This window comes from Orcinus orca, chromosome X, assembly GCF_937001465.1.
Source record: "Orcinus orca chromosome X, mOrcOrc1.1, whole genome shotgun sequence".
NCBI lineage: Eukaryota > Metazoa > Chordata > Mammalia > Artiodactyla > Delphinidae > Orcinus > Orcinus orca.
Window position 1 is genome coordinate 41,831,771 of NC_064580.1, and position 24,245 is coordinate 41,856,015.

A 24,245-nucleotide genomic window follows, 5' to 3' on the forward strand; every position below is an offset into this window, starting at 1 on the left:
TCTCTTTGAGAAAGCATTCATTCCTGCAGAGTCAGGATATGGGGAGCGTCTGACCAGGGCCAATGACCAGGTCTTTCTGCAGCTGGGGGTTTCTCTACTGTCCTCAGGACACTGTCATACTAACTCTATTAACTTTCTCCTGCCTCCTGACAGTGGTGTCAGAAAAACTTATCAGGTCACCTCTCTTCTGGAAATAAATAGGTTAGCATCCCTAAACCTGGCCAACATTTAAGGTACAAAGAATCACAGTGGGGGGCAAGTCCCCAGTCACGTGCCTGACAGAAAACAGACTCTTCTCCCGGGACTTCTACACAAGACTGGGACAGAGTCACTTCCCAGGAGACCTCCAGGTTGTAGATCTGGGCAATGATTCATCCAACCAACCTGGGAATATCATACATGCCACCACCTCCTCAGAGGCGAAAGGGAAAGACAGGAAGAAAGCAGTATGTTCAGATGGAAGAGTAAATAAATGTATGTTGGCTTCCATGACTGCTTTTGTCACTTGCTTCTCTCAACAGTGCCTGGCACCTGTTGGCTGTAGCACAGAAGGAATTGGGTGTACTGAGCCCAGACCCTGCCTTGACCAGCCCAAGGAGTTCTGCTTGGTGACCAGGCGGGTACCACAAGCACATGGCACACCCTTGGCCTCTTTCCCCAGACCCCGACAGGGAACAGAAAACTTTCCTCAAGGGCACTACAGAACTTTTAGCAGGCCACGTTGCCACTGGCTGACATCGTCAGAGAAACAGCTCTCCCTCCACTTTATGCTGTGCTTTCCAACCGGCAAAGCCCAGATTCTCCAAGGATCCCCAAGGTCCCAGAAATCGGAGTTCCTCGATTTATTTCAGGAGAATCAGGCATCATGGTTTCCCCCTCATTTGTGCATGCTGCCTGCCCTGCGGCACAACTCCCTGCCCCTCCTCCATGCTGCTTCCCCGACTGAGCCTGAACCCTGCTCCCCGACCCCTGGCCTGAGACCGGAGTCCGGCTCCGACGGCTCCACCCCGCGCCCAAGATGGCCGCGCCCATGTGCCGCCGTGGAGGCAGCAGGCACGACTACCGGTTTCTTATTCTGAGGATCTAAAGAAAGAGGAGAGCGTGGCTTTGGAAGATGGAGGGGCGGGAACTCCCCAGGGAGCACAGCAACAAGGAGGCCGGGCCGCGCGGGAGAACGGACTGGGAGAGCGGGCCTCGGCCTCGGAGGCGGCGGAATCGGATCGCCACGACAGTCCGCGCGGAGCCCGCTCGCCTCCCGCCGCCCGACACGCCTCCCCAGATTCTCATACGACTCGTCGCGGAAAATGCTCGCACGCTCTCGTCGCTCCATCTAACCTCAGAGGGAACCACTTCAGCATCCTTTGTCCCCGAAAGGCGCCGTGTTGCCCATTGGCTGTGTTGCACCCCCGCCCCCAAAGCCCACTCCTGCGCGTGCACAGCGCTCGGGCTCCTGGGGCCACGGCGAGCGGAAGTGCCCTGCTGACCCCGAGGGCGGTGCGAGTTGACGCTTCCGGTTGTTATCTGCCCTGAGACCTCAGGTTCCTGGCGGTGGAGTAAGGGGAGGCGGAGTTGGGGATGGGCTGGATGGGGAGGGCGGAGGAGCCTTGGGCAATGAGGTCGCGCCCCTGGGGGGTTGAGTGACAGGGCCGCGGTGGTGAGGGGAGGGGGGGCTACGGGGGTCAGCGAGTGATTGGTTCATTGCTTGATTCATTCAGCGACCATTTCCTCAGTGCCTAGTAAATGCCGGGCACCCCTGTGTTTCACAGTAGTCTGTTCACAATAGCCCTGTGAGTAGGTACTACGATGCTCTTTGTTTTACAGAGAGAAAGCAAGAACAGAAAGGCTGGGAAACCTAACCAAAGTCACACAGTAAAGTGGAGGGAGGGATCCTTTTTCTTTTTTCGTTTTTTCGGCATAGCGCTTATGCCTTTCCAACAAACGCACCCTAAATTTATCACTTTGCTGGCTCACTGTATCTCCCCTGCTAAGAGTATGGCTCCGCAAGATGGCGGAACTCTGAAGTTTTGTTCACGTAGAACAGTAGAACCCGTAGAACAGGCACACAGTAGGCCCTGACCTCTTATGAAACGAATAAAAGCCGCAGAGCAGGCAGTCAGTTTCGTTCCAGAGCCCAGACCTTATCGGGCGGTAATTGAGCTCTTACTGAATGTCAATTCTTAAAACTACAGTGAGGCACTGTGCCTTCTGATGGCAAGGAAAACTTTGGGCTTTTCCTCAACTTCGCTCCATCATGGAGGTTGCTAATTGCATCGCCTGTGTGGTCATTGCCTTTCCAGGGTCAGGGTTCATAAGTGAGCCCACGGCTCAGCAGCTTCAGACACCAGCTGATCTGCCATGGGCTTCCTTAGTTAGACTACAGAAGACCCAGTCTGAGGCCTCAGAAGGAGGTGAGCTCCTCGGGTCAGAGGCAGAGACATGGTCCTGAAGTGATGGTCCCAGCAAAGGTACCTTTGTCTTTGAATCCTTGGGTCCTGCCTCCTTAGAAATAAAATAGCTCCTCTGAGGGGAGTTGGAAGAGGAGCGCCAGCCCAGGCCCCAGGGGCAGAGGGGGAAGGCTCACAGGACAGACCCAGATGCTCTGGTTAGAGGGAGGGGGCTCACAGGATAGCAGGTCCTAGAAGAACTGGACCTGCAGTGCCCTCTGTCCCTTCCTTCAGCTGAGAGAGAGCAAGGCTGACTCGGTGACTCAACTTCTAGCCACCATCAAGAGCTGTGTGATGGTGGTCAGTTGAACCCCTATTGGAGGAGAGGGATGAAAGTTACAGACGGATGGAGGGACGCTGCCCTGCGGTAGTGCCTGCAAAGGCAGGATCAGGCTGGAAAGATTGACCACCTGCCTCACGGGACTTTCTCCACTCCTGACACATTTGTGCACACATCATTATATTTCCCTCTTGTGCCATGGGCTATTTTTGTTTTGTTTGTTTGTTTTTTGTTTTTGACCGCCCCGCGCGCCATGCGGGATCTTAGTTCCCCAACCAGGGATGGAACCCGCGCCCCCTGTGGTGGAAGCACAGAGTCTTACCCACTGTTCGGCCAGGGAAGTCCCCTGGGCTATTTTTGGATTTGAGTCAGTCCCATAGTATAAACAACCCACTTACCTGTAGCAGAAATGTTGAATCTCCTCTACCCTGACTAGATGACCAAAGAGGTGTGTTTGGTTTCTGTGTGTCTGTGACCTTTCAGCGTGGTCTCTAGGTAGGCCATCACCTAGCTCTGCTGCCTCTCATTTTGATGCTAGTAACTGGGTCTGGGAAGTGACTCATTAAGCTGCATCTTGCTGAGCCCTGTTGTCCTGATCCTAAGGCAGGGATTGCTACAGTAGCAATGGTTAACAAAAGCTTCTTGCTGAAACTGTGTTTTGAACACCGCCAAATAAGGGAGAGCATGGCGATCAAATGGACATAATGGGAAATAAGGAAGTATTGGGGCGGGAACAGGGTAGCGGTGGCCCACTGAAGGGCCGAAGGAGCCTGGCGCAAGGTCAGTGGTTTCCAGCTCCATGAGGAACTGACCAATGCCTGGCCCTTAACCTCCCTCTACCCGCCGCCTCTCCTCCCTCCTCGCCCCTCCCTTCTGCCCTGCGCTCAGCTCTGGTTTGTCTCCTTCCTCCAAACCACAGCAAGCTGTCCCTGTCCTCCAGACTTTGCTCAGGGTCTATCACCTCCAGGGCTCAGTGTGATAAGAGGTGATTTGTAATAATTTCTCCTTTCTATTTTACTAGTAAATGATATTGTGAAAAATGAAAAAAATGCAAGTAAATAAAAGAGGAAAGGTGGAGTTACCACTGGAAGGTAAGCACTCTCAACGTTTTCATAAATGCTCTTCTGGACTGCTCTTCCTCACTAAATACATATTGCTTAACAAAGGAGATCACACTACACTTGCTTTCTGGTAACCTACTTTTAAATATGTTAAGAAATGAGAACAGGATTGCATTGCATTTTTAAAGCCCATGTGGTATTTCCCATGTTGTGTGTCTAATTTTTGATCTGAGTCCACTTTGCTGGAGGTTTAGTTGCTTCCAAATTGTTGAATGGTGGAAACACCTACAGTTAACATCCTTGTAGCCTGTGCTTATTTATGATTGCCTTTTTACGATAAATTTCCAGGCATAGAATTCCTGAGAGAAAGGAGATGTCAGGTTGTTAATGGCTTCCGAGGAGATGTCTTTAAACACAAGTCATAAATCTGTCCAGGAAGAGAAAATAAATTCATGTGGAAAACCCACAGGATCTTAGCCGTGTCCCAGGGGAACAGGCTGGAGCTACCAGGCCACGTGTCCAGATCATCCCCGCTGTGGGGCAAGAGTGATTGTTATTAAGCTGGTGATGGTGGTCTCATGGCTGTATGCACTGATCTCGACCCCCCTAATTCTGCCTTCCTAGATCTCCATCCTTTGTCAGGGCGGAGCCACATGGCCGTGTCCCAGGTGAGTTCCTAATTTACCCCCTACTTTGTTTCCAGTGAATTTGAGGCAGCAATTAGGAAATTACATTGCAGCCTTGAAAAATCTATTAGTCCACTTAGCTCTGGCTGTTTTCTGTTCAACCTGTCATCGACCTCAGGTTTCTCCAATCCTTCTCTTCCCCACCAAAAAAAAAAAAAAAAAGGGTAAAATGAAACACACCTCTCAACTGCTTCCCTTTTTTTTTTTACATCTTTATTGGAGTATAATTGCTTTACAATGGTGTGTTAGTTTCTGCTTTATAACAAAGTGAATCAGTTATACATATACATATGTTCCCATATCTCTTCCCTCTTACGTCTCCCTCCCTCCCACCCTCCCTATCCCACCGCTCCAGGCGGTCACAAAGCACCGAGCTGATCTCCCTGTGCTATGCGGCTGCTTCCCGCTAGCTATCTACCTTACGTTTGGTAGTGTATATATGTCCATGCCGCTCTCTCGCTTTGTCACAGCTTATCTTTCCCCCTCCCCATATCCTCAACTCCATTCTCTAGTAGGTCTCTGTCTTTATTCCTGTCTTACCCCTAGGCTCTTCATGAGCTTTTTTTTTCTTAAATTCCATATATATGTGTTAGCATACAGTATTTGTCTTTCTCTTTCTGACTTACTTCACTCTGTATGACAGACTCTGGGTCTATCCACCTCATTACAAATAGCTCAATTTCTTTTCTTTTTATGGCTGAGTAATATCCCAATGTATATATGTGCCACATCTTCTTTATCCATTCATCCGATGATGGACACGTAGGTTGTTTCCATCTCCGGGCTATTGTAAATAGAGCTGCAATGAACATCTTGGTACATGACTCTTTTTGAATTATGGTTTTCTCAGGGTATATGCCCAGTAGTGGGATTGCTGGGTCATATGGTAGTTCTACTTGTACTTTTTTAAGTAACCTCCATACTGTTCTCCACAGTGGCTGTATCAATTTACATTCCCACCAACAGTGCAAGAGGGTTCCGTTTTCTCCACACCCTCTCCAGCATTTATTGTTTCTAGATTTTTTGATGATGGCCATTCTGACCGGTGTGACATGATATCTCATTGTAGTTTTGATTTCAGTTTCTCTAATGATTAATGAAGTTCAGCATTCTTTCATGTGTTTCTTGGCAGTCAGTATATCTTCTTTGGAGAAATGTCTATTTAGGTCTTCTGCCCATTTTTGGATTGGGTTGTTTGTTTTTTTGTTATTGAGCTGCATGAGCTGCTTATAAATTTTGGAGATCAATCCTTTGTCAGTTGCTTCATTTGCAAATATTTTCTCCCATTCTGAGGGTTGTCTTTTGGTCTTGTTTATGGTTTCCTTTGCTGTGCAAAAGCTTTGAAGTTTCATTAGGTCCCATTTGTTTATTTTTGTTTTCATTTCCATTCCTCTGGGAGGTGGGTCAGAAAGGATCTTGCTGTGATTTATGTCATAGAGTGTTCTGCCTATGTTTTCCTCTAAGAGTTTGATAGTTTCTGGCCTTACATTTAGGTCTTTAATCCATTTTGAGCTTATTTTTGTGTATGGTGTTAGGGAGTGATCTAATCTCATACTTTTACATGTACCTGTCCAGTTTTCCCAGCACCACTTATTGAAGAGGCTGTCCTTTCTCCACTGTACATTCCTGCCTCCTTTATCAAATCTAAGGTGACCATATGTGCGTGGGTTTATCTCTGGGCTTTCTATCCTGTTCCATTGATCTATATTTCTGTTTTTGTGCCAGTACCATACTGTCTTGATTACTATAGCTTTGTAGTATAGTCTGAATTCAGGAAGCCTGATTCCTCCAGCTCCGTTTTTCGTTCTCAAGATTGCTTCGGCTATTCGGGGTCTTTTGTGTTTCCATACAAGTTGTGAAATTTTTTGTTCTAGTTCTGTAAAAATACCAGTGGTAGTTTGATAGGGATTGCATTGAATCTGTAGATTGCTTTGGGTAGTAGAGTCATTTTCACAATGTTGATTCTTCCAATCCAAGAACATGGTATATCTCTCCATCTCTTTGTATCATCTTTAATTTCTTTCATCAGTGTCTTATAATTTTCTGCATACAGGTCTTTTGTCTCCTTAGGTAGGTTTATTCCTAGCTATTGTATTCTTTTCCTTGCAGTGTTAAATGGGAGTATTTTCTTGATTTCATTTTCAGATTTTCATCATTAGTGTATAGGAATGCCAGAGATTTCTGTGCATTAATTTTGTATCCTGCTAGTTTACCAAATTCATTGATTAGCTCTAGTAGTTTTCTGGTAACATCTTTAGGATTCTCTATGTATAGTATTATGTCATCTGCAAAGAGTGACAGCTTTACTTCTTTTCCGATTTGGATTCCTTTTATTTCCTTTTCTTCTCTGATTGCTGTGGCTAAAACTTCCAAAACTATGTTGAATAAGAGTGGTGAGCGTGGGAAACCTTGTCTTGTTCCTGATCTTAGTGGAAATGCTTTCAGTTTTTCACAATTGAGGACGATGTTGGCTGTGGGTTTGTCATATATGGCCTTTCTTTTGTTGAGGAGAGTTCCTTCTATGCCTACTTTCTGCAGGGTTTTTATCGTAAATGGGTGTTGAATTTCGTCAAAAGCTTTTTCTGCATCTGTTGAGATGATCATATGGTTTTACTCCTTCAATTTGTTAATATGGTTTATCACATTAATTGTTTTGCATATATTAAAGAATGCTTGCATTCCTGGAATAAACCCCACTTGATCATGGTGTATAATCCTTTTAATGTGCTGTTAGATTCTGTTTGCTAGTATTTTGTTGAGGATTTTTGCATCTATGTTCATCAGTGATATTGGCCTGTAGTTTTCTTTCTTTGTGACATCCTTGTCTGGTTTTGGTATCAAGGTGATGGTGGCCTTGTAGAATGAGTTTGAGAGTGTTCCTCCCTCTGCTATATTTTGGACGAGTTTGAGAAGGATATGTGTTAGCTCTTCTCTAAATGCTTGATAGAATTCGCCTGTGAAGCCATCTGGTCCTGGGCTTTTGTTTGTTGGAAGATTTTTAATCACAGTTTCAATTTCAGTGCTTGTGATTGGTCTGTTCATATTTTCTATTTCTTCCTGGTTCAGTCTGGGCAGGTTGTGCATTTCTAAGAATTTGTCCATTTCCTCCAGGTTGTCCATTTTATTGGCATAGAGTTGCTTGTAGTAATCTCTCATGATCTTTTGTATTTCTGCAGTGTCAGTTGTTACTTCTCCTTTTTCATTTCTAATTCTATTGATTTGAGTCTTCTCCCTTTTTTTCTTGATGAGTCTGGCTAATGGTTTATCAATTTTGTTTATCTTCACAAAGAACCAGCTTTTAGTTTTATTGACCTTTGCTATTGTATCCTTCATTTCTTTTTCATTTATTTCTGATCTGATTTTTATGATTTCTTTCCTTCTGCTAACTTTGGGGTTTTTTGGTTCTTCTTTCTCTAATTGCTTTAGGTGCAAGGTTAGGTTGTTTATTCGAGATGTTTCCTGTTTCTTAAGGTAGGATTTATTGCTATAAACTTCCCTCTAAGAACTGCTTTTGCTGCATCCCGTATATTTTGGGTCGTTGTGTCTCCATTGTCATTTGTTTCTAGGTATTTTTTAATTTCCTCTTTGATTTCTTCAGTGATCACTTCATTATTAAGTAGTGTATTGTTTAGCCTCCATGTGTTTGTATTTTTTACAGATCTTTTCCTGTAATTGGTATCTAGTTTCATAGCGTTGTGGTCGGAAAAGATACTTGAAACAATTTCAGTTTTCTTAAATTTACCAAGGCTTGACTTGTGACCCAAGATATGATCTATCCTGGAGAATGTTCCATGAGCACTTGAGAAAAATGTGTATTCTGTTGTTTTTGGATGGAATGTCCTATAAATATCAATTAAGTCCATCTTGTTTAATGTATCATTTAAAGCTTGTGTTTCCTTATTTATTTTCATTTTGGATGATCTGTCCATTGGTGAAAGTGGGGTGTTAAAGTTCCCTAGTATGAATGTGTTACTGTTGATTTCCCCTTTTATGGCTGTTAGTATTTGCCTTATGTATTGAGCTGCTCCTATGTTGGGTGCATAAATAGTTACAATTGTTATATCTTCTTCTTGGATCGATCCCTTGATCATTATGTAGTGTCCTTCTTTGTCTCTTCTAATACTCTTTATTTTAAAGTCTATTTTGTCGCATATAAGAATTGCTACTCCAGCTTTCTTTTGGTTTCCGTTTGCATGGAATATCTTTTTCCATCCCCTTACTTTCAGTCTGTATGTGTCTCTAGGTCTGAAGTGGGTGTCTTGTAGACAGCAAATATATGAGCCTTGTTTTTGCATCCATTCAGCCAATCTGTGTCTTTTGGTGGGAGCATTTAGTCCATTTACATTTAAGGTAATTATCAATGTGTATGTTCCTATTCCCATTTTCTTAATTGTTTTGGGTTCGTTATTGTAGGTGTTTTCCTTCTCTTGTGTTTCTTGCCTACATAAGTTCCTTTAGCAGTTGTTGTAAAGCTGGTTTGGTGGTGCTGAACTCTCAGCTTTTGCTTGTCTGTAAAGGTTTTAATTTCTCCATCACATCTGAATGAGATCCTTGCTGGGTAGAGTAATCTTGTTTGCAGGTTTTCTCCTTCATCACTTTAAATATGTCCTGCCAGTTCCTTCTGGCTTGCAGAGTTTCTGCTGAAAGGTCAGCTGTTAACCTTATGGGGATTCCCTTGTGTGTTATTTGTTGTTTTTCCCTTGCTGCTTTTAATATGCTTTCTTTGTATTTAATTTTTGACAGTTTCATTAATATGTGTCTTGGCGTATTTCTCCTTAGATTTATCCTGTATGGGAGTCTCTGTGCTTCCCGGACTTGATTAACTCTTTCCTTTCCCATATTAGGGAAGTTTTCAACTATAATCTCTTCAAATATTTTCTCAGTCCCTTTCTTTTTCTCTTCTTCTTCTGGAACCTCCATAATTCGAATGTTGGTGCGTTTAATGTTGTCCCAGAGGTCTCTGAGACTGTCCTCAGTTCTTTTCATTCTTTTTTCTTTATTCTGCTCTGCAGTAGTTATTTCCACTATTTTATCTTCCAGGTCACTTATCCGTTCTTCTGCCTCAGTTATTCTGCTATTGATCCCATCTAGAGTCTTTTTCATTTCATTTATTGTGTTGTTCATCATTGTTTGTGTCATCTTTAGTTCTTCTAGGTCTTTGTTAAATGTTTCCTGCATTTTGTCCATTCTATTTCCAAGATTTTGGATCATCTTTACTATCATTATTCTGAATTCTTTTTCAGGTAGACTGCCTATTTCCTCTTCATTTGTTACGTCATGTGGGTTTTTATCTTGCTCCTTCATGTGCTGTGTGTTTTTCTGTCTTCTCATTTTGCTTATCTTACTGTGTTTGGGGTCTCCTTTTTGCAGGCTGCAGGTTCGTAGTTCCCGTTGTTTTTGGTGTCTGTCCCCAGTGGCTAAGGTTGGTTCAGTGGGTTGTGTAGGCTTCCTGGTGGAGGGGACTAGTGCCTGTGTTCTGGTGGATGAAGCTGGATCTTGTCTTCTGGTGGGCAGGTCCACATCTGGTGGTGTGTTTTGGGGTGTCTGTGGACTTATTATTTTAGGCAGCCTCTCTGCTAATGGGTGGGGTTGTGTTCCTGTCTTGCTAGTTGTTTGGCATAGGATGTCCAGCACTGTAACTTGCTGGTCGTTGAGTGAAGCTGAGTGCTGGTGTTGAGATGGAGATCTCTGGGAGATTTTCGCCGTTTGATATTATGTGGAGCTGGGAGGTCTCTTGTTGACCAGTGACCTGAAGTTGGCTCTCCCAACTCAGAGGCACAGCACTGACTCCTGACTGCAGCACCAAGAGCCTTTCATCCACCCGGCTCAGAATAAAAGGGAGTAAAAGTAGAAGGAAAGAATTAGTAGAAGAAGGAAGAAAGAAAGAAAGAAAGGAGGGAGGGAGGGAGGAAGGAAGGGAGGAAGGAGGGAAGGAAGGAAAAAAAGAAAAAAAGAAAGAAGATAAAGTAAAATAAAAGTAAGATAAAATATAATAAAGTTATTAAAATAAAAAAATAATTGTTAAAAAAAATGGACGGATAGAACCCTAGGACAAATGGTGGAAGCAGAGCTATACAGACATAATCTCACACAGAAGCATACACATACACACTCACAAAAAGAGGAAAAGGGGAAAAATCATAAATCTTGCTCTCAAAGTCCACCTCCTCAATTTGGGATGATTCGTTGTGTATTCATGTATTCCACAGATGCATGGTATATCAAGTTGATTGTGGAGCTTTAATCCGCTGCTTCTGAGGCTGCTGGGAGAGATTTCCCTTTCTCTTCTTTGTTCTCACAGCTCCCAGGGGCTCAGCTTTGGATTTGGCCCTGCTTCTGCGTGTAGGTCGCTGGAGGGCATCTGTTCTTCGCTCAGACAGGATGGGGTTAAAGGAGACGCTGATTCGGGGGCTCTGGCTCACTCAGGCCGGGGGGAAGGAAGGGGCACGGAGTGTGGGGCGAGCCTGCGGTAGCAGAGGCCGGCGTGACATTGCACCAGCTGAGGCGAGCTGTGCGTTCTCCCGGGGGAGTTGTCCCTGGATCCCGGGACCCTGGCAGTGGCGGACTGCACAGGCTCCCCCGAAGGGGGGTGTGGATAGTAACCTGAGCTCGCACACAGGCTTTGTGGTGGCGGCAGCAGCAGCCTTAGCGTCTCATGCCCGTCCCTGGGGTCCGCGCTTTTAGCCGCGGCTCGCTCCCGTCTCTGGAGTTCCTTTAAGTAGTGCTCTTAATCCCCTCTCCTGGTGCACCAGGAAACAAAGAGGGAAGAAAAAGTCACTTGCCTCTTCGGCACGTCCAGACTTTTCCCTGGACTCCCTCCCGGCTAGCCGTGGTGCACTAACCCCCTGCAGGCTGTGTTCATGCCGCCAACCCCCGTCCTCTCCCTGCGCTCCGACGGAAGCCCGAGCCTCAGCTCCCAGTCTCCGCCCGCCCAGTCAGGTGAGCAGAGAAGCCTCTCGGGCTGGTGAGTGCCGGTCGGCCCTGATCCTCTGTGCGGGAATCTCTCAGCTTTGCCCTCCGCACCCCTGTTGCTGTGCTCTCCACCACGGCTCCGAAGCCTTCCCCCTCCGCCACCCACAGTCTCCGCCCGCGAAGGGGCTTCCTAGTGTGTGGAAACCCTTCCTCCTTCACAGCTCCCTCCCACTGGTCCAGGTCCCGTCCCTATCCTTTTGTCTCTGTTTATTCTTTTTCTTTTGCCCTACCCAGGTACGTGGGGGGGTTTCCTGACTTTTGGGAGGTCTGAGGTCTTCTGCCAGCGTTCAGTAGGTGTTCTGTAGGAGATGTTCCATGTGTAGATGTATTTCTGGTGTATCTGTGGGGAGGAAGGTGATCTCCGCGTCTTACTCTTCCGCCATCTTCCCAGAAGCCCCAACTACTTCCCTTTTGGAACTGCACTTCATCTTTTCCTCTTTTCCTTCTAAGAGAAGATTGTTTACATACATAGACTTACCTTTCTTCCAGTTCACTTTTTTCTTTTTAATTAGGGAAAATAATGAAAGTAAATTGATGCTTAATGTTTTAAAATGCATATAAAAATAGTAGCCCAATCATCCGTATTTCTTCTCCCCCCAGTACCTCAATTTTCCTCATAGATGCCCACTGTTAACATTTTGGTGATAAGGCACTGTAGATGCATTTACATCAGTGTAATTAAGTGAAAATAGACATATGTGTAACATGTTTTTGCACAAATGCCATCACATTCCCATACCCATCTTGCTTTCCCCACATGATTATATCCTGGGTGTTGTTTCTCATCAATACATAAAGATTATTTCAGTTCCTATTTCGTGGTATGGATGTATCATTTAACTATTTCTCTATTCGTAGATATTGGAGTTTTTATTCATTTTTTTTACTATTATAAACAGTGCCTCATGAACAGCTTTCTATATACCTATAAGCTCAGTAGTATAAGTGTTGTGGAGTGTTCACATGGAAATCAGATTGCTGAATAAAAGCCTGGAAAATTGGATCACAGAAATTATCTGGTCTTCGAAAATTAATGAAAGTAGTAATTATGAAGGATTTGGGAGTACAAATTTAAATGTAAGATGAAAAGGCACCCAATTCATTTTATGAAGCCACTTAAATTTGATGAAGAGGGCTTCCCTGGTGGCGCAGTGGTTGAGAGTCTGCCTGCCGATGCAGGGGACACGGGTTCGTGCCCCGGTCCGGGAAGATCCCACATGCCGCGGAGCTGCTGGGCCCGTGAGCCATGGCCACTGAGCCTGCGCGTCCGGAGCCTGTGCTCCACAACAGGAGAGGCCACAACAGTGAGAGGCCCGCATACCGCCAAAAAAAAAAATTTGATGAAGATACTACAAAAAAGAAAATTATAGACCAGCTTTGCTTAAGAATATGAATTCCCAAAATTTAAAAATATTCTGCATAGAACAGTAATAAATTGAATTACACATTTTTTAAAGTAATGCATGCACAGGGTAAAAATTTCAAGCAAAAGCTTTGTTCAAGAAAAGGTAAAAAGTAATTCTCCCTCTCACTCTGTCCCCATGTCTCCTTCAGTGTTTCATACATTCTTCCAGAGATAATGTATGCATCTCTATCTAGATATATGAATCTCTTAAAAAATTTGTTTTGCAAATTAAAGCACATTGTGGTCCTTGTCTTAATGATCATTCCATTGCAGTTGTACATAGCTTATCCCAGGGTTTCTGAACTGTGGCACTCTCGCCATTTTGGGCCAGATTATTCTTTGTTGTTTGGGACGGTCCTGTGCATTTTACCATGTATAGCAGCATCCCTGGCCTCTATCCGCTAGATGCCAGTAGCACTCCCTCCCCCAGTTTTGACAACCAGAATGTCTCCCGACATTGCCAAGTGTCTCCTGGGGGACAAAATTACACAAGGTTTCAAACCAGTGGTCTACCTTATTTACAAAAATAGCCACTTGATATTCTACTGGATGGAAATGCCATTTATTATTTACCTTTCTACTAGTGATGTATATTTAGGATATTTCTAGGCTTTTGCTACCATAAACAACATAGCAGTGAATATCCATGTACATTCCAGTTGTATGCATATGAGTATATCTTTCTAGAAGTGACATTTCTAGGTCAGTGGTTACAGACATTTTGAATTTTGATTTAAGATTGTCAAATTGCCCTCCAAATAGCACGTAGCAGTTTGTACTCCTAGCAGCAGTATGATGCCTTTTCCCATAAACAGGCAATCACAGTGATTTTTGCCATTGTGAGGGGAAAAAAGAGTGGTGCATTTTAATTTGCATTTCTTGAATTGAGTGTCTGTTCATATTTTTAAATGTCATTTGCACTTTTTCCTTTCAGATGATTATTCTAAGTTGTTTGCACATTTTTGTCTTGGGTGTGGAATTACTTTGATTGCTGATTGCTAGCTCTTTATGTTAACTTAATAAGTAAATTAGACCTCTATCATGTATGTTGTAAATATTTTTTCATGGTTTCTCATTTGACTGGGTTTACATATCTTGGAGAGTAGACACTTAAATTTTTAAAATGTGATCTAATTTCACAATCTTTAGTGGCTTCCAGATTTCATGTATTGCTTCAAAAGGCTTTTGTGAGTCAAGATTATAAAAATGTCATTTCAGTTATGGGAAAAGGAGTGGTTAATGAATGCTGGTGGCACAACTGAGTTTCCATCTGGATGGAAACAAAGCTAGACTCTTCTACATCATAGGAAAGTAAAATGCCAGATTGATTAAAGAACTACATATATATTTGAGAAATTAGATGAAAATTTAAGAGGATATTTCTGTAACCTTGCTCAATGCAAGAAATATTTTTAATGAAATACAAAACCCAGAAACCATACAGAGAAAGACTGTCAGATTAGACTGCATTAAAATGTTAAAATCTGTACAGTCAAAAGACATTTGAGGCTGAAAGGCGGTGCATATGGTACACAGAGGATTTATATACAGAAAATGCAAACTGATGATACAAAAAAGACCAAAAATGTGATAGAAAAATAGAAAGATAGTACAGACAATCCAAAAAAAAAAGTGGGTGATGCCATAAGGGAAGATGTTTACCTTTTCCTTATGGCTCATTTTTATTCCTCCTTTTCTGTTGCATTCCAACAAATGAAACCAGTCTTGGCCCTTCTACTAACTGTTTGCCTTCCAGGTGGAAGTGTGTGTGTGTGTGTGTGTGTGTGTGTGTGTGTGTACAAAAAAACCCAAAATTTTTGCACGGGTTATTTTTAATGAAAATATGCTACTACTATGCATACTCTGCTTTTTTTCATTTAACAAAAATATATCAGACATCCTTTCATGTCAGCCAATTTTTATAATGGCCGTTTTAGAGTATAGCCATAACAATTTATTTAACCACTCTGTCATCCACCAGTCCAGATGCAGCTTGTTGACTATCAGGGTTCATTCTTATCAGAATCAATGTTGCCTGGTGATATAGCTGTCATGCCACCATTATTAGATTCCCAGGAACACAGGACATTGAGGGTCATCTCCCCTTATTTTTTGCTAATACAAATAATGCTGCCTTGACCATCCTTATGCCCATATAAATATTTCAGTAGGATAGAGTCCTGGTTAAAATATGAGAAAAAATGTAATAGGTACTGCCAAACTACCTGTCAACCAGCCTTCTATGAGAGTATTCATGTTCCTATATGAGGAACAGTAGCTCATGAACAGTGAGCCGCTTGTGAACAGTGGCTCTTCTCTATCATTTGAATGTTTACCAACCTTATAGGTAAAAGACAGTATCTTACTGTTTAATTAGCATGTATTTGAACTTTAATGAGGTTTATAATCTATTTGTATGTTTATGCTTATATTTTTGTTGCTATGAATCTTTTGTCTATTTTATTGAGTTGTCTTTTCTTAACTGACATCAAAAAGTCTAGGGTAACAATCCTAGAAAGGGCACTGCTGCATTAAAGAGTATTTGCAACATACATTTTGATGTATATTAACCTGTTGCTCCACCCCCTCCCCCCGAAGGCAATAAATAGTTTATAACTTCTTTGGTGTTTTTCTACACACTTGACTGCAGTAGGTATTATCAACCTGTTGAATGTTTAAGAAGCTGAAGGGTATAAATAAATCCTGGAGATCTAATGCCCAGCATAGTGATTATAGTCAACAGTACTGTATTATAAACTTCAAAGTTGCCGAGAGACTAGATCTTAATTGTTCTCACTACAAAAAAGAAATGATAATTGTGTGATGTGATAGAGGTGTTAGCTAATGCTACTGGACTGTTGGTAATCATACTGCAAAATATAAATGTATCAAATCAACACATTGTACATCTTAAACTTACACAATGTTATATGTTAATTATATCTCAAGAAGAAAAAGAATCTGAAGGGTGATAAATGGTATACTATTATAAATTTATTCCACATTCCTCCAGTTATACTGTATTAGGTTGTGGTCTCTTTCTTAAAGATTTGTTAGAATTTTAGTGTATGAAGGAAATTAGATCATTGTTATGTAGCTTACAAATATTTTTACCACTTTGATACTGATGTTTGAGAATTTAAAAAATTATTTTCTTTCTGCTATTTAGAAATTTCTAATGTCTAGGTAATCAAGTTTGCCAGTCTTTAGCTATATGTCTTCTGAATTTGGGGATGGCTTAGAAAGACTTTCGCCACTCTAGAATTATAAAAACTTTCAACTAGTAATTTTATGGTCATCCTGCACACATTTAAATCTCTGACATATCTGTAATTTATTTTGGAGTTCGGAGTGAGATAGCTAATGCAGCTTTATGGTATGCTTTTTCCCTGCATAAATACCTAGCCAGATTTTGCTAATGACTTCTTTTCTACAGCGATTTGAGATACTTTCATTCTGAACTAAATTCTGACCCTGTGTGTGTAGGATCTGTTAGGGGTTTTTAACTTTCTTCATTGTCATTACTGAAGCATAACACTAAGTATAGCATGAATAAAATTCTTCCTCCTCATTAGGGAAATCTGACCTTGAGTTAACCCGGTTTTAGCTTTGTGTCCCTGGAAACCCAATAATGGTGGAATGACAGCTGTATTACCAGGCGTTGTTACTTAGGATCAAAATGACTCTTTTCTTTTTAATCTGTACAAATCAAGCATTTTATTTATATAGCAAGGAAGCACTCATTTATTCTCCATTTAAATACCACACTTGAGATTTAAGATCACGTTTAGCAGTGTACTGCAGGATGTTAAATAAGACTTCACTCATATCGCTTTGGATTTCTTGATACCTTGTTACAGTTTCCATCATCCACTGGAACAATTAGTTCAGCTTCCTTAACCTAAACTCGAAGCTTCCCGGATGTAAAAGCCACAATGACTCTTGATTGGTAAACAAACTGCACCTGGACTGGGAGGACTGTGAATAACTGAAAATTGCTGATAGGAAGCCACCGATTTGGGTTTTCCTGAGTCCAGTGTAACTCTCATAACTGGGCATGTCCTTTGCCAGGACCTTGGAAGATGTGCTCAGGGGCCTGTTACAAGAGATACTGGTACATGGAGCAGCTTCTGGCTTCCAAGCCAGATACTGCCTGCACTTGCCAGTGTGGCCCTGTTCCCGGGCACCTCAGGTGGGCAGGGGCAGGTTGAGCTACTGGATTGTACTGAGAACTCCTCTTGCTGGCGTCACTGCCCTTTGGCCCACTGTTTCCTGTCTCCCTCTGCAAAGCTGAGTAAACTGGTGCCACATATGGCCCATGGGGGCCTTGTGGGTGCAAAATGTCTCCTTGAATTTAAGGCCACCAAGTGTGGGTGGGACAGGATGGAATCCAGAATGTAAATAGGTGGATTATTGCTCTCTGATAGGAATCCAGGCACTTAGAGAAGTAAATTCTTATTTGGTGGTGATAAGATCAAGTACAGACCTTTCCTTTTTTACCTCAATCTGCTGACCAGGCCAGATATAGTCCTGTTCTTTGACTCATGATTGATTGGATAATCAGCACTGTTGGTCATGATTGAGTAGCTGTGTTTCGAACTGTTTCTTCTAGATCTACATCCCCTTCAAAGCCTTCTCTGTCAGCCCTAAGCAGAACTGACTTCTTCCTCTTCTGGGTTCCCTGCCCTACCTCTGCCATTGCCTCCTTCCTTTCCTCCCACCCTTTCATGTATGAGTTTGTAAGTGTTGTTTTTCTCCCTCTACTAGACTGTATGTAGCTCCTTCAATTCAGGAGGTGTTTGTTTTTATTAACCTTTACATCCTTAGAACTTATCAGCTTGCTCTCCAGTCAATAAATATGTGTTGGAAGAATGAATTTCCAGGGTAAAATATTTCTAACACTCGATCTCTTTCCCCATAGAGTTTAAAATAATTTTAGTTACATAAGCACCCTATATACTATACTGTGTCAAATTGTGGATGGTGAATAGCATAAGAACAATTACGTAGAGAAAGGCAATGCAGTGTCTAAAAAGTGCATGCGGAAACCAGACTGAATGGACTTTAATCCTTAATTCCTACCTGTGTGATCCTGAGCAGGTGACCTCACACTCTGTGAGCCTTCCTGTCCTCATCTGTCAGGGTTCTCCTGGGTGGTGGGGAGGACTGAAATCTTTCTACGTGTGAAGGACATAGGATGGGCACACAGTGGGCACTTGATGTAACATACTGTCTCCGTCTGCAAGCCCATCACTGGGCTAAAGAAGAGTGTGCTGTTGCAGGAAACGTTGACCTTCAGGGATGTGTTTGTGGACTTCACCCTGGAGGAGTGGCAGCAGCTGGACGCCACTCAGAAGAACCTCTGCAAGGATGTCATGCTGGAGAACTACAGCCACCTTGTCTCCGTGGGTGAGGGACCCTTCACAGGGTGACTGGAACGCACCCCCCGGGGCTCCCTCTCTGTCGGCTGCTGCAGCTCAGGGGCGTCTGGGCCCTGAATGAATCGGGCCTCAGGCTCAGGGTCAAGAATCCATAATGGCGTTTGCACCCTGCACGGGATGTCTGCTCTCACCTTCTCTGTGGATGGTCTTCACTGAGGGCCCACTAGCTGCGCTCACGGGGCAGTCACTGAGGCCAGACCATCTCTGCCCTGCAAGGATGGGCCTCGGTTCCGGAATGCCTCATGTGTCAATTAGAAAGTCCTCTGTCATTTCCCCTTAACAGGATTCCTCGTGGCCCAACCAGGTAGGACCTTCAGGTTGGGACAAGGAGAAGAGGAGGCCAGGATGGCAGCTGGAGAAAGCCCAACACGGAGGTGTCCAGGTGAGCCCGTGCCGGGCCAGTTGGTCCAGGGCAAGGGGACCTGGTGGGTCAGGGAGAGCTTGGCCTCGGGGGCGCGCCCAGGAGTTCTTCTCAGAAACCCCAGACTTGGGGACACAATTCGGGTCTGATGGAACGAGCTGCTGTGATAGCCACACGATGCCCCACCTGCTGCCCCTCTGCAGCCCCTTGTTCTTGGGGTTCAGACAGAGGCAGCCACTGCTGTTCTGTAGATCCCGTCTCCACCTTCCAGCATCTGGGTGGCTAGGGAGACGTGCCCAGCCTTGTCTCCTTCCTCCTCCCTCTCCTTTCTGGAAGCTGTTGGGACTTTCCCCATCTCTTGGGCATTTGTGTGTTCATCAGAAGACAAGCAGATGGAGGGGTGATGTTTCCTCTTTACTTGGCATACTGTGGGCCCTCGAAGTCTGAAACGCAGAGTCTTTAACCTCAGGGAAATTATCCTACCTGGTTTACTGGAGTTGGGATGGACAAAAAAAAAAGGCTTTGCTAGTGGCCTTCAGCTCCACCAGGCCAAGTACCACCATGCCCTTGTCTGCCCTCACTTTGTGGTTAAACAGTGTCCATTTCACACAGGTTTCTGTTTTCTTATTTCTCTGAGGCTCTTCCAAATCTGACTTTTTCCGCCTGTTGTTAGATTCCTCCTCTTGTCAATACTTCCCGCCCACTCAATTATTTTGTCTTTTGTGTTATCTCTATGTATTAAAAAAATAAATAAACTTCAGAGTATATTACTCGCACGATGGCATGTTCTGGATAGAGCTGCTTCTTTCCTTTTCTGTTGAATCTCCTCTACCCTGACTAGATGACCCAAGAGGTGTCTTTGGTTTCTGTGTGTCTGTGACCTTTCAGCGTGGTCTCTAGGTAGGCCATCACCTAGCTCTGCTGCCTCTCATTTTGATGCTAGTAACTGGGTCTGGGAAGTGACTCATTAAGCTGCATCTTGCTGAGCCCTGTTGTCCTGATCCTAAGGCAGGGATTGCTACAGTAGCAATGGTTAACAAAAGCTCCTTGCTGAAACTGTGTTTTGAACACCGCCAAATAAGGGAGAGCATGGCGATCAAATGGACATAATGGGAAATAAGGAAGTATTGGGGCGGGAACAGGGTGGCGGTGGCCCACTGAAGGGCCGAAGGAGCCTGGTGCAAGGTCAGTGGTTTCCAGCTCCATGTGGAAGTGACCAATGCCTGGCCCTTAACCTCCCTCTACTCCCCGCCTCTCCTCCCTCCTCGCCCCTCCCTTCTGCCCTGCGCTCAGCTCTGGTTTGTCTCCTTCCTCCAAACCACAGCAAGCTGTCCCTGTCCTCCAGACTTTGCTCAGGGTCTATCACCTCCAGGGCTCAGTGTGATAAGAGGTGATTTGTAATAATTTCTCCTTTCTATTTTACTAGTAAATGATATTGTGAAAAATGAAAAAATGCAAGTAAATAAAAGAGGAAAGGTGGAATTACCACTGGAATGTAAGCAGTGTCAACGTTTTCATAAATGCTCTTCTGGACTGCTCTTCCTCAATAAATATATATTGCTTAACAAAGGAGATCGCACTACACTTGCTTTCTGGTAACCTACTTTTAAATACGTTAAGAAATGAGAACAGGATTGCATTGCATTTTTAAAGCCCATGCGGTATTTCCCATGTTGCGTGTCTAATTTTTGATCTGAGTCCCCTTTGCTGGAGGTTTAGTTGCTTCCAAATTGTTGAATGGTGGAAACACCTACAGTTAACATCCTTGTAGCCTGTGCTTATTTATGATTGCCTTTTTACGATAAATTTCCAGGCATAGAATTCCTGAGAGAAAGGAGATGTCAGGTTGTTAATGGCTTCCGAGGAGATGTCTTTAAACACAAGTCATAAATCTGTCCAGGAAGAGAAAATAAATTGACGTGGAAAACCCACAGGATCTTAGCCGTGTCCCAGGGGAACAGGCTGGAGCTACCAGGCCACGTGTCCAGATCATCCCCGCTGTGGGGCAAGAGTGATTGTTATTAAGCTGGTGATGGTGGTCTCATGGCTGTATGCACTGATCTCGACCCTCCTAATTCTGCCTTCCTAGATCTCCATCCTTTGTCAGGGCGGAGCCACATGGCCGTGTCCCAGGTGAGTTCCTAATTTACCCCCTACTTTGTTTCCAGTGAATTTGAGGCAGCAATTAGGAAATTACATTGCAGCCTTGAAAAATCTATTAGTCCACTTAGCTCTGGCTGTTTTCTGTTCAACCTGTCATCCACCTCAGATTCTCCAATCCTTCCCCTCCCCACCAAAAACAGAGAGAAAAAAAAAAGGAACAAGATAGAAAGGAAAAGACTTTTAAAATCTACTTCTTACTCTTGGGACTGCTCTTCTTTTTTTTCTTTTCCTTCTCAGAGAAGATTGTTTACATACATAGACTCATCTTGCTTTTTCTCTTTCTTCACTTTCAGTTCACTTTTTGCTTTTTCATTATGTTTGAAGTAATGAAAGTAAATCCACATCTCATGTTCCAATATGCATAAAAACAGTATCCAAAAGATCCCTACTTCTTCTCTCCCCAGTACCACATCTTCCTCGCAGATGCCCACTGTTAACAATTTGGTGATAAGGTGCTGTAGATGCATTTACATCAATTTAACTAAAAATAGACATATATGTAACATGTGTTTTTGCACAAGTGCCATCACACTCCCATACCCACCTTGCTTTTCCCACCTGATTATATTCTGGGTTTTGTTCCTCATCAGTACATAAAGATTATTTCAGTTCCTATTTCGTGGTATAGAAGTATCATTTAACTATTTCTCTACAAATGGACACTTAGATTTTTAATTTTCTTTTCTATTATATACAGTGCCTCATGAACAACTTTCTATGTATCTCTTGGCCCATTAGTACAGGTATTTATGGAGAATACACCTGGAAGTAGGATTTTTGAATCAAAGGTGTTCACACTTTAAATTTGCTCTTCCAAATCCTGGACTAATTGCTGCTTTCACAAAATTTTAAAGAGCAGATAATTTCTGTGTTCAACTTTTCCAGGCTGTTAAAAGGTGAAAAGGAATCCAGTACATGTTATGATGCCAGTTAACTTAAATTCAAGGAAGATACTACAAGAAAGCAAAAGGTGAAAGACCACTTTCACTTAAGAATATGGATGCCAAAATTCTAAAAACATGTTCTGAATAGAGCATTAATAAATTGAATTGAGTCTTTTAAAAAGTACTCTGTGCATATGGTAAAAAATTCAAACAAAACTTTGTTCATCAAAAGGTGAAAAATAATTTTCCCTCTCACCCGTCTTTGTGTCTCCTTCATTTTTTCATGCATTCTTCTAAAAATCATGTGTGCCTATTTATCTATCTTGATATGAATCCCTTTTTCTTATGTTCTTCTTTTCGCATATTACAGCACATTCTAGTCCTTTTCATGATCATTCCATTTCACTGCTCAACCCCGGGTTTTCTCACCCCTGCCCTCTTGACCTTTGGGCAAGATAATGCTGTGTTGTGGAGGGCTGCCATGTGCATTGGAGGATATTTAGCAACATCGATGGCCTCTACCCTCTAGATGCCAGTGCCCCCCCCCACTGCCCACCTTGTTTTGACAGTGGGCTAAGGAGGAGTGTGCTGTTGCAGGAAATGTTGACCTTCAGGGATGTGTTTGTGGACTTCACCCTGGAGGAGTGGCAGCAGCTGGACGCCACTCAGAAGAACCTCTGCAAGGATGTCATGCTGGAGAACTACAGCCACCTTGTCTCCGTGGGTGAGGGACCCTTCACAGGGTGACTGGAACGCACCCCCCGGGGCTCCCTCTCTGTCGGCTGCTGCAGCTCAGGGGCGTCTGGGCCCTGAATGAATCGGGCCTCAGGCTCAGGGTCAAGAATCCATAATGGCGTTTGCACCCTGCACGGGATGTCTGTGCTCTCACCTTCTCTGTGGACGGTCTGCACTGAGGGCCCACTAGCTGGGCTCATGGGGCAGTCACCGAGGCCGGACCATCTCTGCCCTGCAAGGATGGGCCTCGGTTCCGGAATGCCTCATGTGTCAATTAGAAAGTCCTCTGTCATTTCCCCTTAACAGGATTCCTCGTGGCCCAACCAGGTAGGACCTTCAGGTTGGGACAAGGAGAAGAGGAGGCCAGGATGGCAGCTGGAGAAAGCCCAACACGGAGGTGTCCAGGTGAGCCCGTGCCGGGCCAGTTGGGCCAGGGCAAGGGGACCTGGTGGGTCAGGGAGAGCTTGGCCTCGGGGGCGCGCCCAGGAGTTCTTCTCAGAAACCCCAGACTTGGGGACACAATTCGGGTCTGATGGAACGAGCTGCTGTGATAGCCACACGATGCCCTACCTGCTGCCCCTCTGCAGCCCCTTGTTCTTGGGGTTCAGACAGAGGCAGCCACTGCTGTTCTGTAGATCCCGTCTCCACCGTCCAGCATCTGGGTGGCTAGGGAGACGTGCCCAGCCTTGTCTCCTTCCTCCTCCCGCTCCTTTCTGGAAGCTGTTGGGACTTTCCCCATCTCTTGGGCATTTGTGTGTTCATCAGAAGACAAGCAGATGGAGGGGTGATGTTTCCTCTTTACTTGGCATACTGTGGGCCCTCGAAGTCTGAAACGCAGAGTCTTTAACCTCAGGGAAATTATCCTACCTGGTTTACTGGAGTTGGGATGGACAAAAAAAAAGGCTTTGCTAGTGGCCTTCAGCTCTACCAGGCAAGTGAGAATGGTCTCATGGAGATTGTCCTCCAATATTTATAATGATATAATATCAATCCTATACAAACCCTTTAGGAAAATAAGGAGGAAATAATTCCCAGCAAGTTTTTTAGACCAGCATTACCCTGACACCTGACCAAGAAATTAAAGGGAAAGAAAAGTACAGACCAATAAATCTCATGAATATTTATGTACAAACCCTTGACAAAATATTTAGCAAATGGAATCCAATAATATTTGAAAATGAATGCAAGGTTAACATTCAGAATTCAATTTAATTAAATATATTAACAGAATAAAGGCAAAAGCATATGATCATCTCAATGGTTACAGGAAAATAATGTGGCAAAATTAATATATGTTCATGATTTTAAAAAATCCCTTAATAAACTAGGAATAGAAAGGAACTTCCTCAGTCTGTTAAAGGGCATTTATAAAACGCCAACACCATATTGAATGGTACAAGCCTAAACACTTTCTCTCAAGCTCATTAATTCTTTCCTTGGTTGTAATGAGTCTATGATGAGCCTGGCATCCCTAGGAGTAAGATTGATGGGCACCAACAGAATTGCAGTTTAATATTACAATCAGAAAAGGGCAAGATTTGGGAATTCCCTGGCCTAACCAGGGACTAACCACTGGACTCCGCGTTTCCATTGCAGGGGGCTCGAGTTCGATCCCTGGTCAGAGAACTAAGATCCTGCAAGCCAGCTGGTACGGCGAAAAATAAAAAAAAAAAAAAGGCAAGATTCAAAGAGAGAAGTCTGAGGGCAAATGCTTCATTAAAAAGTGAGGGTCCCTTGCTGAGTTCCCAGACCTGAGCCAAATTTTAGATCTGGAACCAATTGTCTAGAGAGGTGCCCATGTCCCTTATAGGAA

The 24,245-nt window shown here is 43.7% G+C and overlaps 1 protein-coding gene across 25 annotated transcripts; it reads left to right on the forward strand.

The window, feature by feature from the left end:
- The first annotated feature begins 1,399 nt into the window (after positions 1–1,399).
- KRBOX4 (KRAB box domain containing 4) lies at positions 1,400–24,187 on the forward strand. Of its 25 annotated transcripts, none has more exons than XM_049704848.1 (9): positions 1,406–1,538; positions 3,746–3,815; positions 4,410–4,453; positions 18,095–18,257; positions 18,573–18,671; positions 20,077–20,145; positions 20,740–20,783; positions 22,295–22,417; positions 22,739–23,631. In XM_049704848.1, exons 2-9 carry the CDS (start codon positions 3,764–3,766, stop codon positions 23,261–23,263), a joined length of 1,119 nt encoding a protein of 372 aa, XP_049560805.1. In that variant the 5' UTR covers positions 1,406–1,538; positions 3,746–3,763; the 3' UTR covers positions 23,264–23,631. The 25 variants fall into 25 exon arrangements, 24 of the variants coding, with proteins under 24 accessions (XP_049560811.1, XP_049560812.1, XP_049560825.1 ...); XM_049704850.1 differs by having other exon boundaries at positions 18,131–18,257; XM_049704847.1 differs by having other exon boundaries at positions 1,450–1,553.
- The last annotated feature ends 58 nt before the right edge of the window (positions 24,188–24,245 follow it).

Excerpts from the sequence above, each read along its gene's own strand:
- KRBOX4 (XM_049704848.1), top strand. The coding sequence starts at position 3,764 with ATGAAAAAAATGCAAGTAAATAAAAGAGGAAAGGTGGAGTTACCACTG. Across the intron at positions 18,672-20,076 it reads CCCAACACGGAGGTGTCCAG|TAAATGATATTGTGAAAAAT; the intron begins GTGAGCCCGTGC and ends CTATTTTACTAG. Across the intron at positions 22,418-22,738 it reads ACTACAGCCACCTTGTCTCC|GATTCCTCGTGGCCCAACCA; the intron begins GTGGGTGAGGGA and ends TCCCCTTAACAG.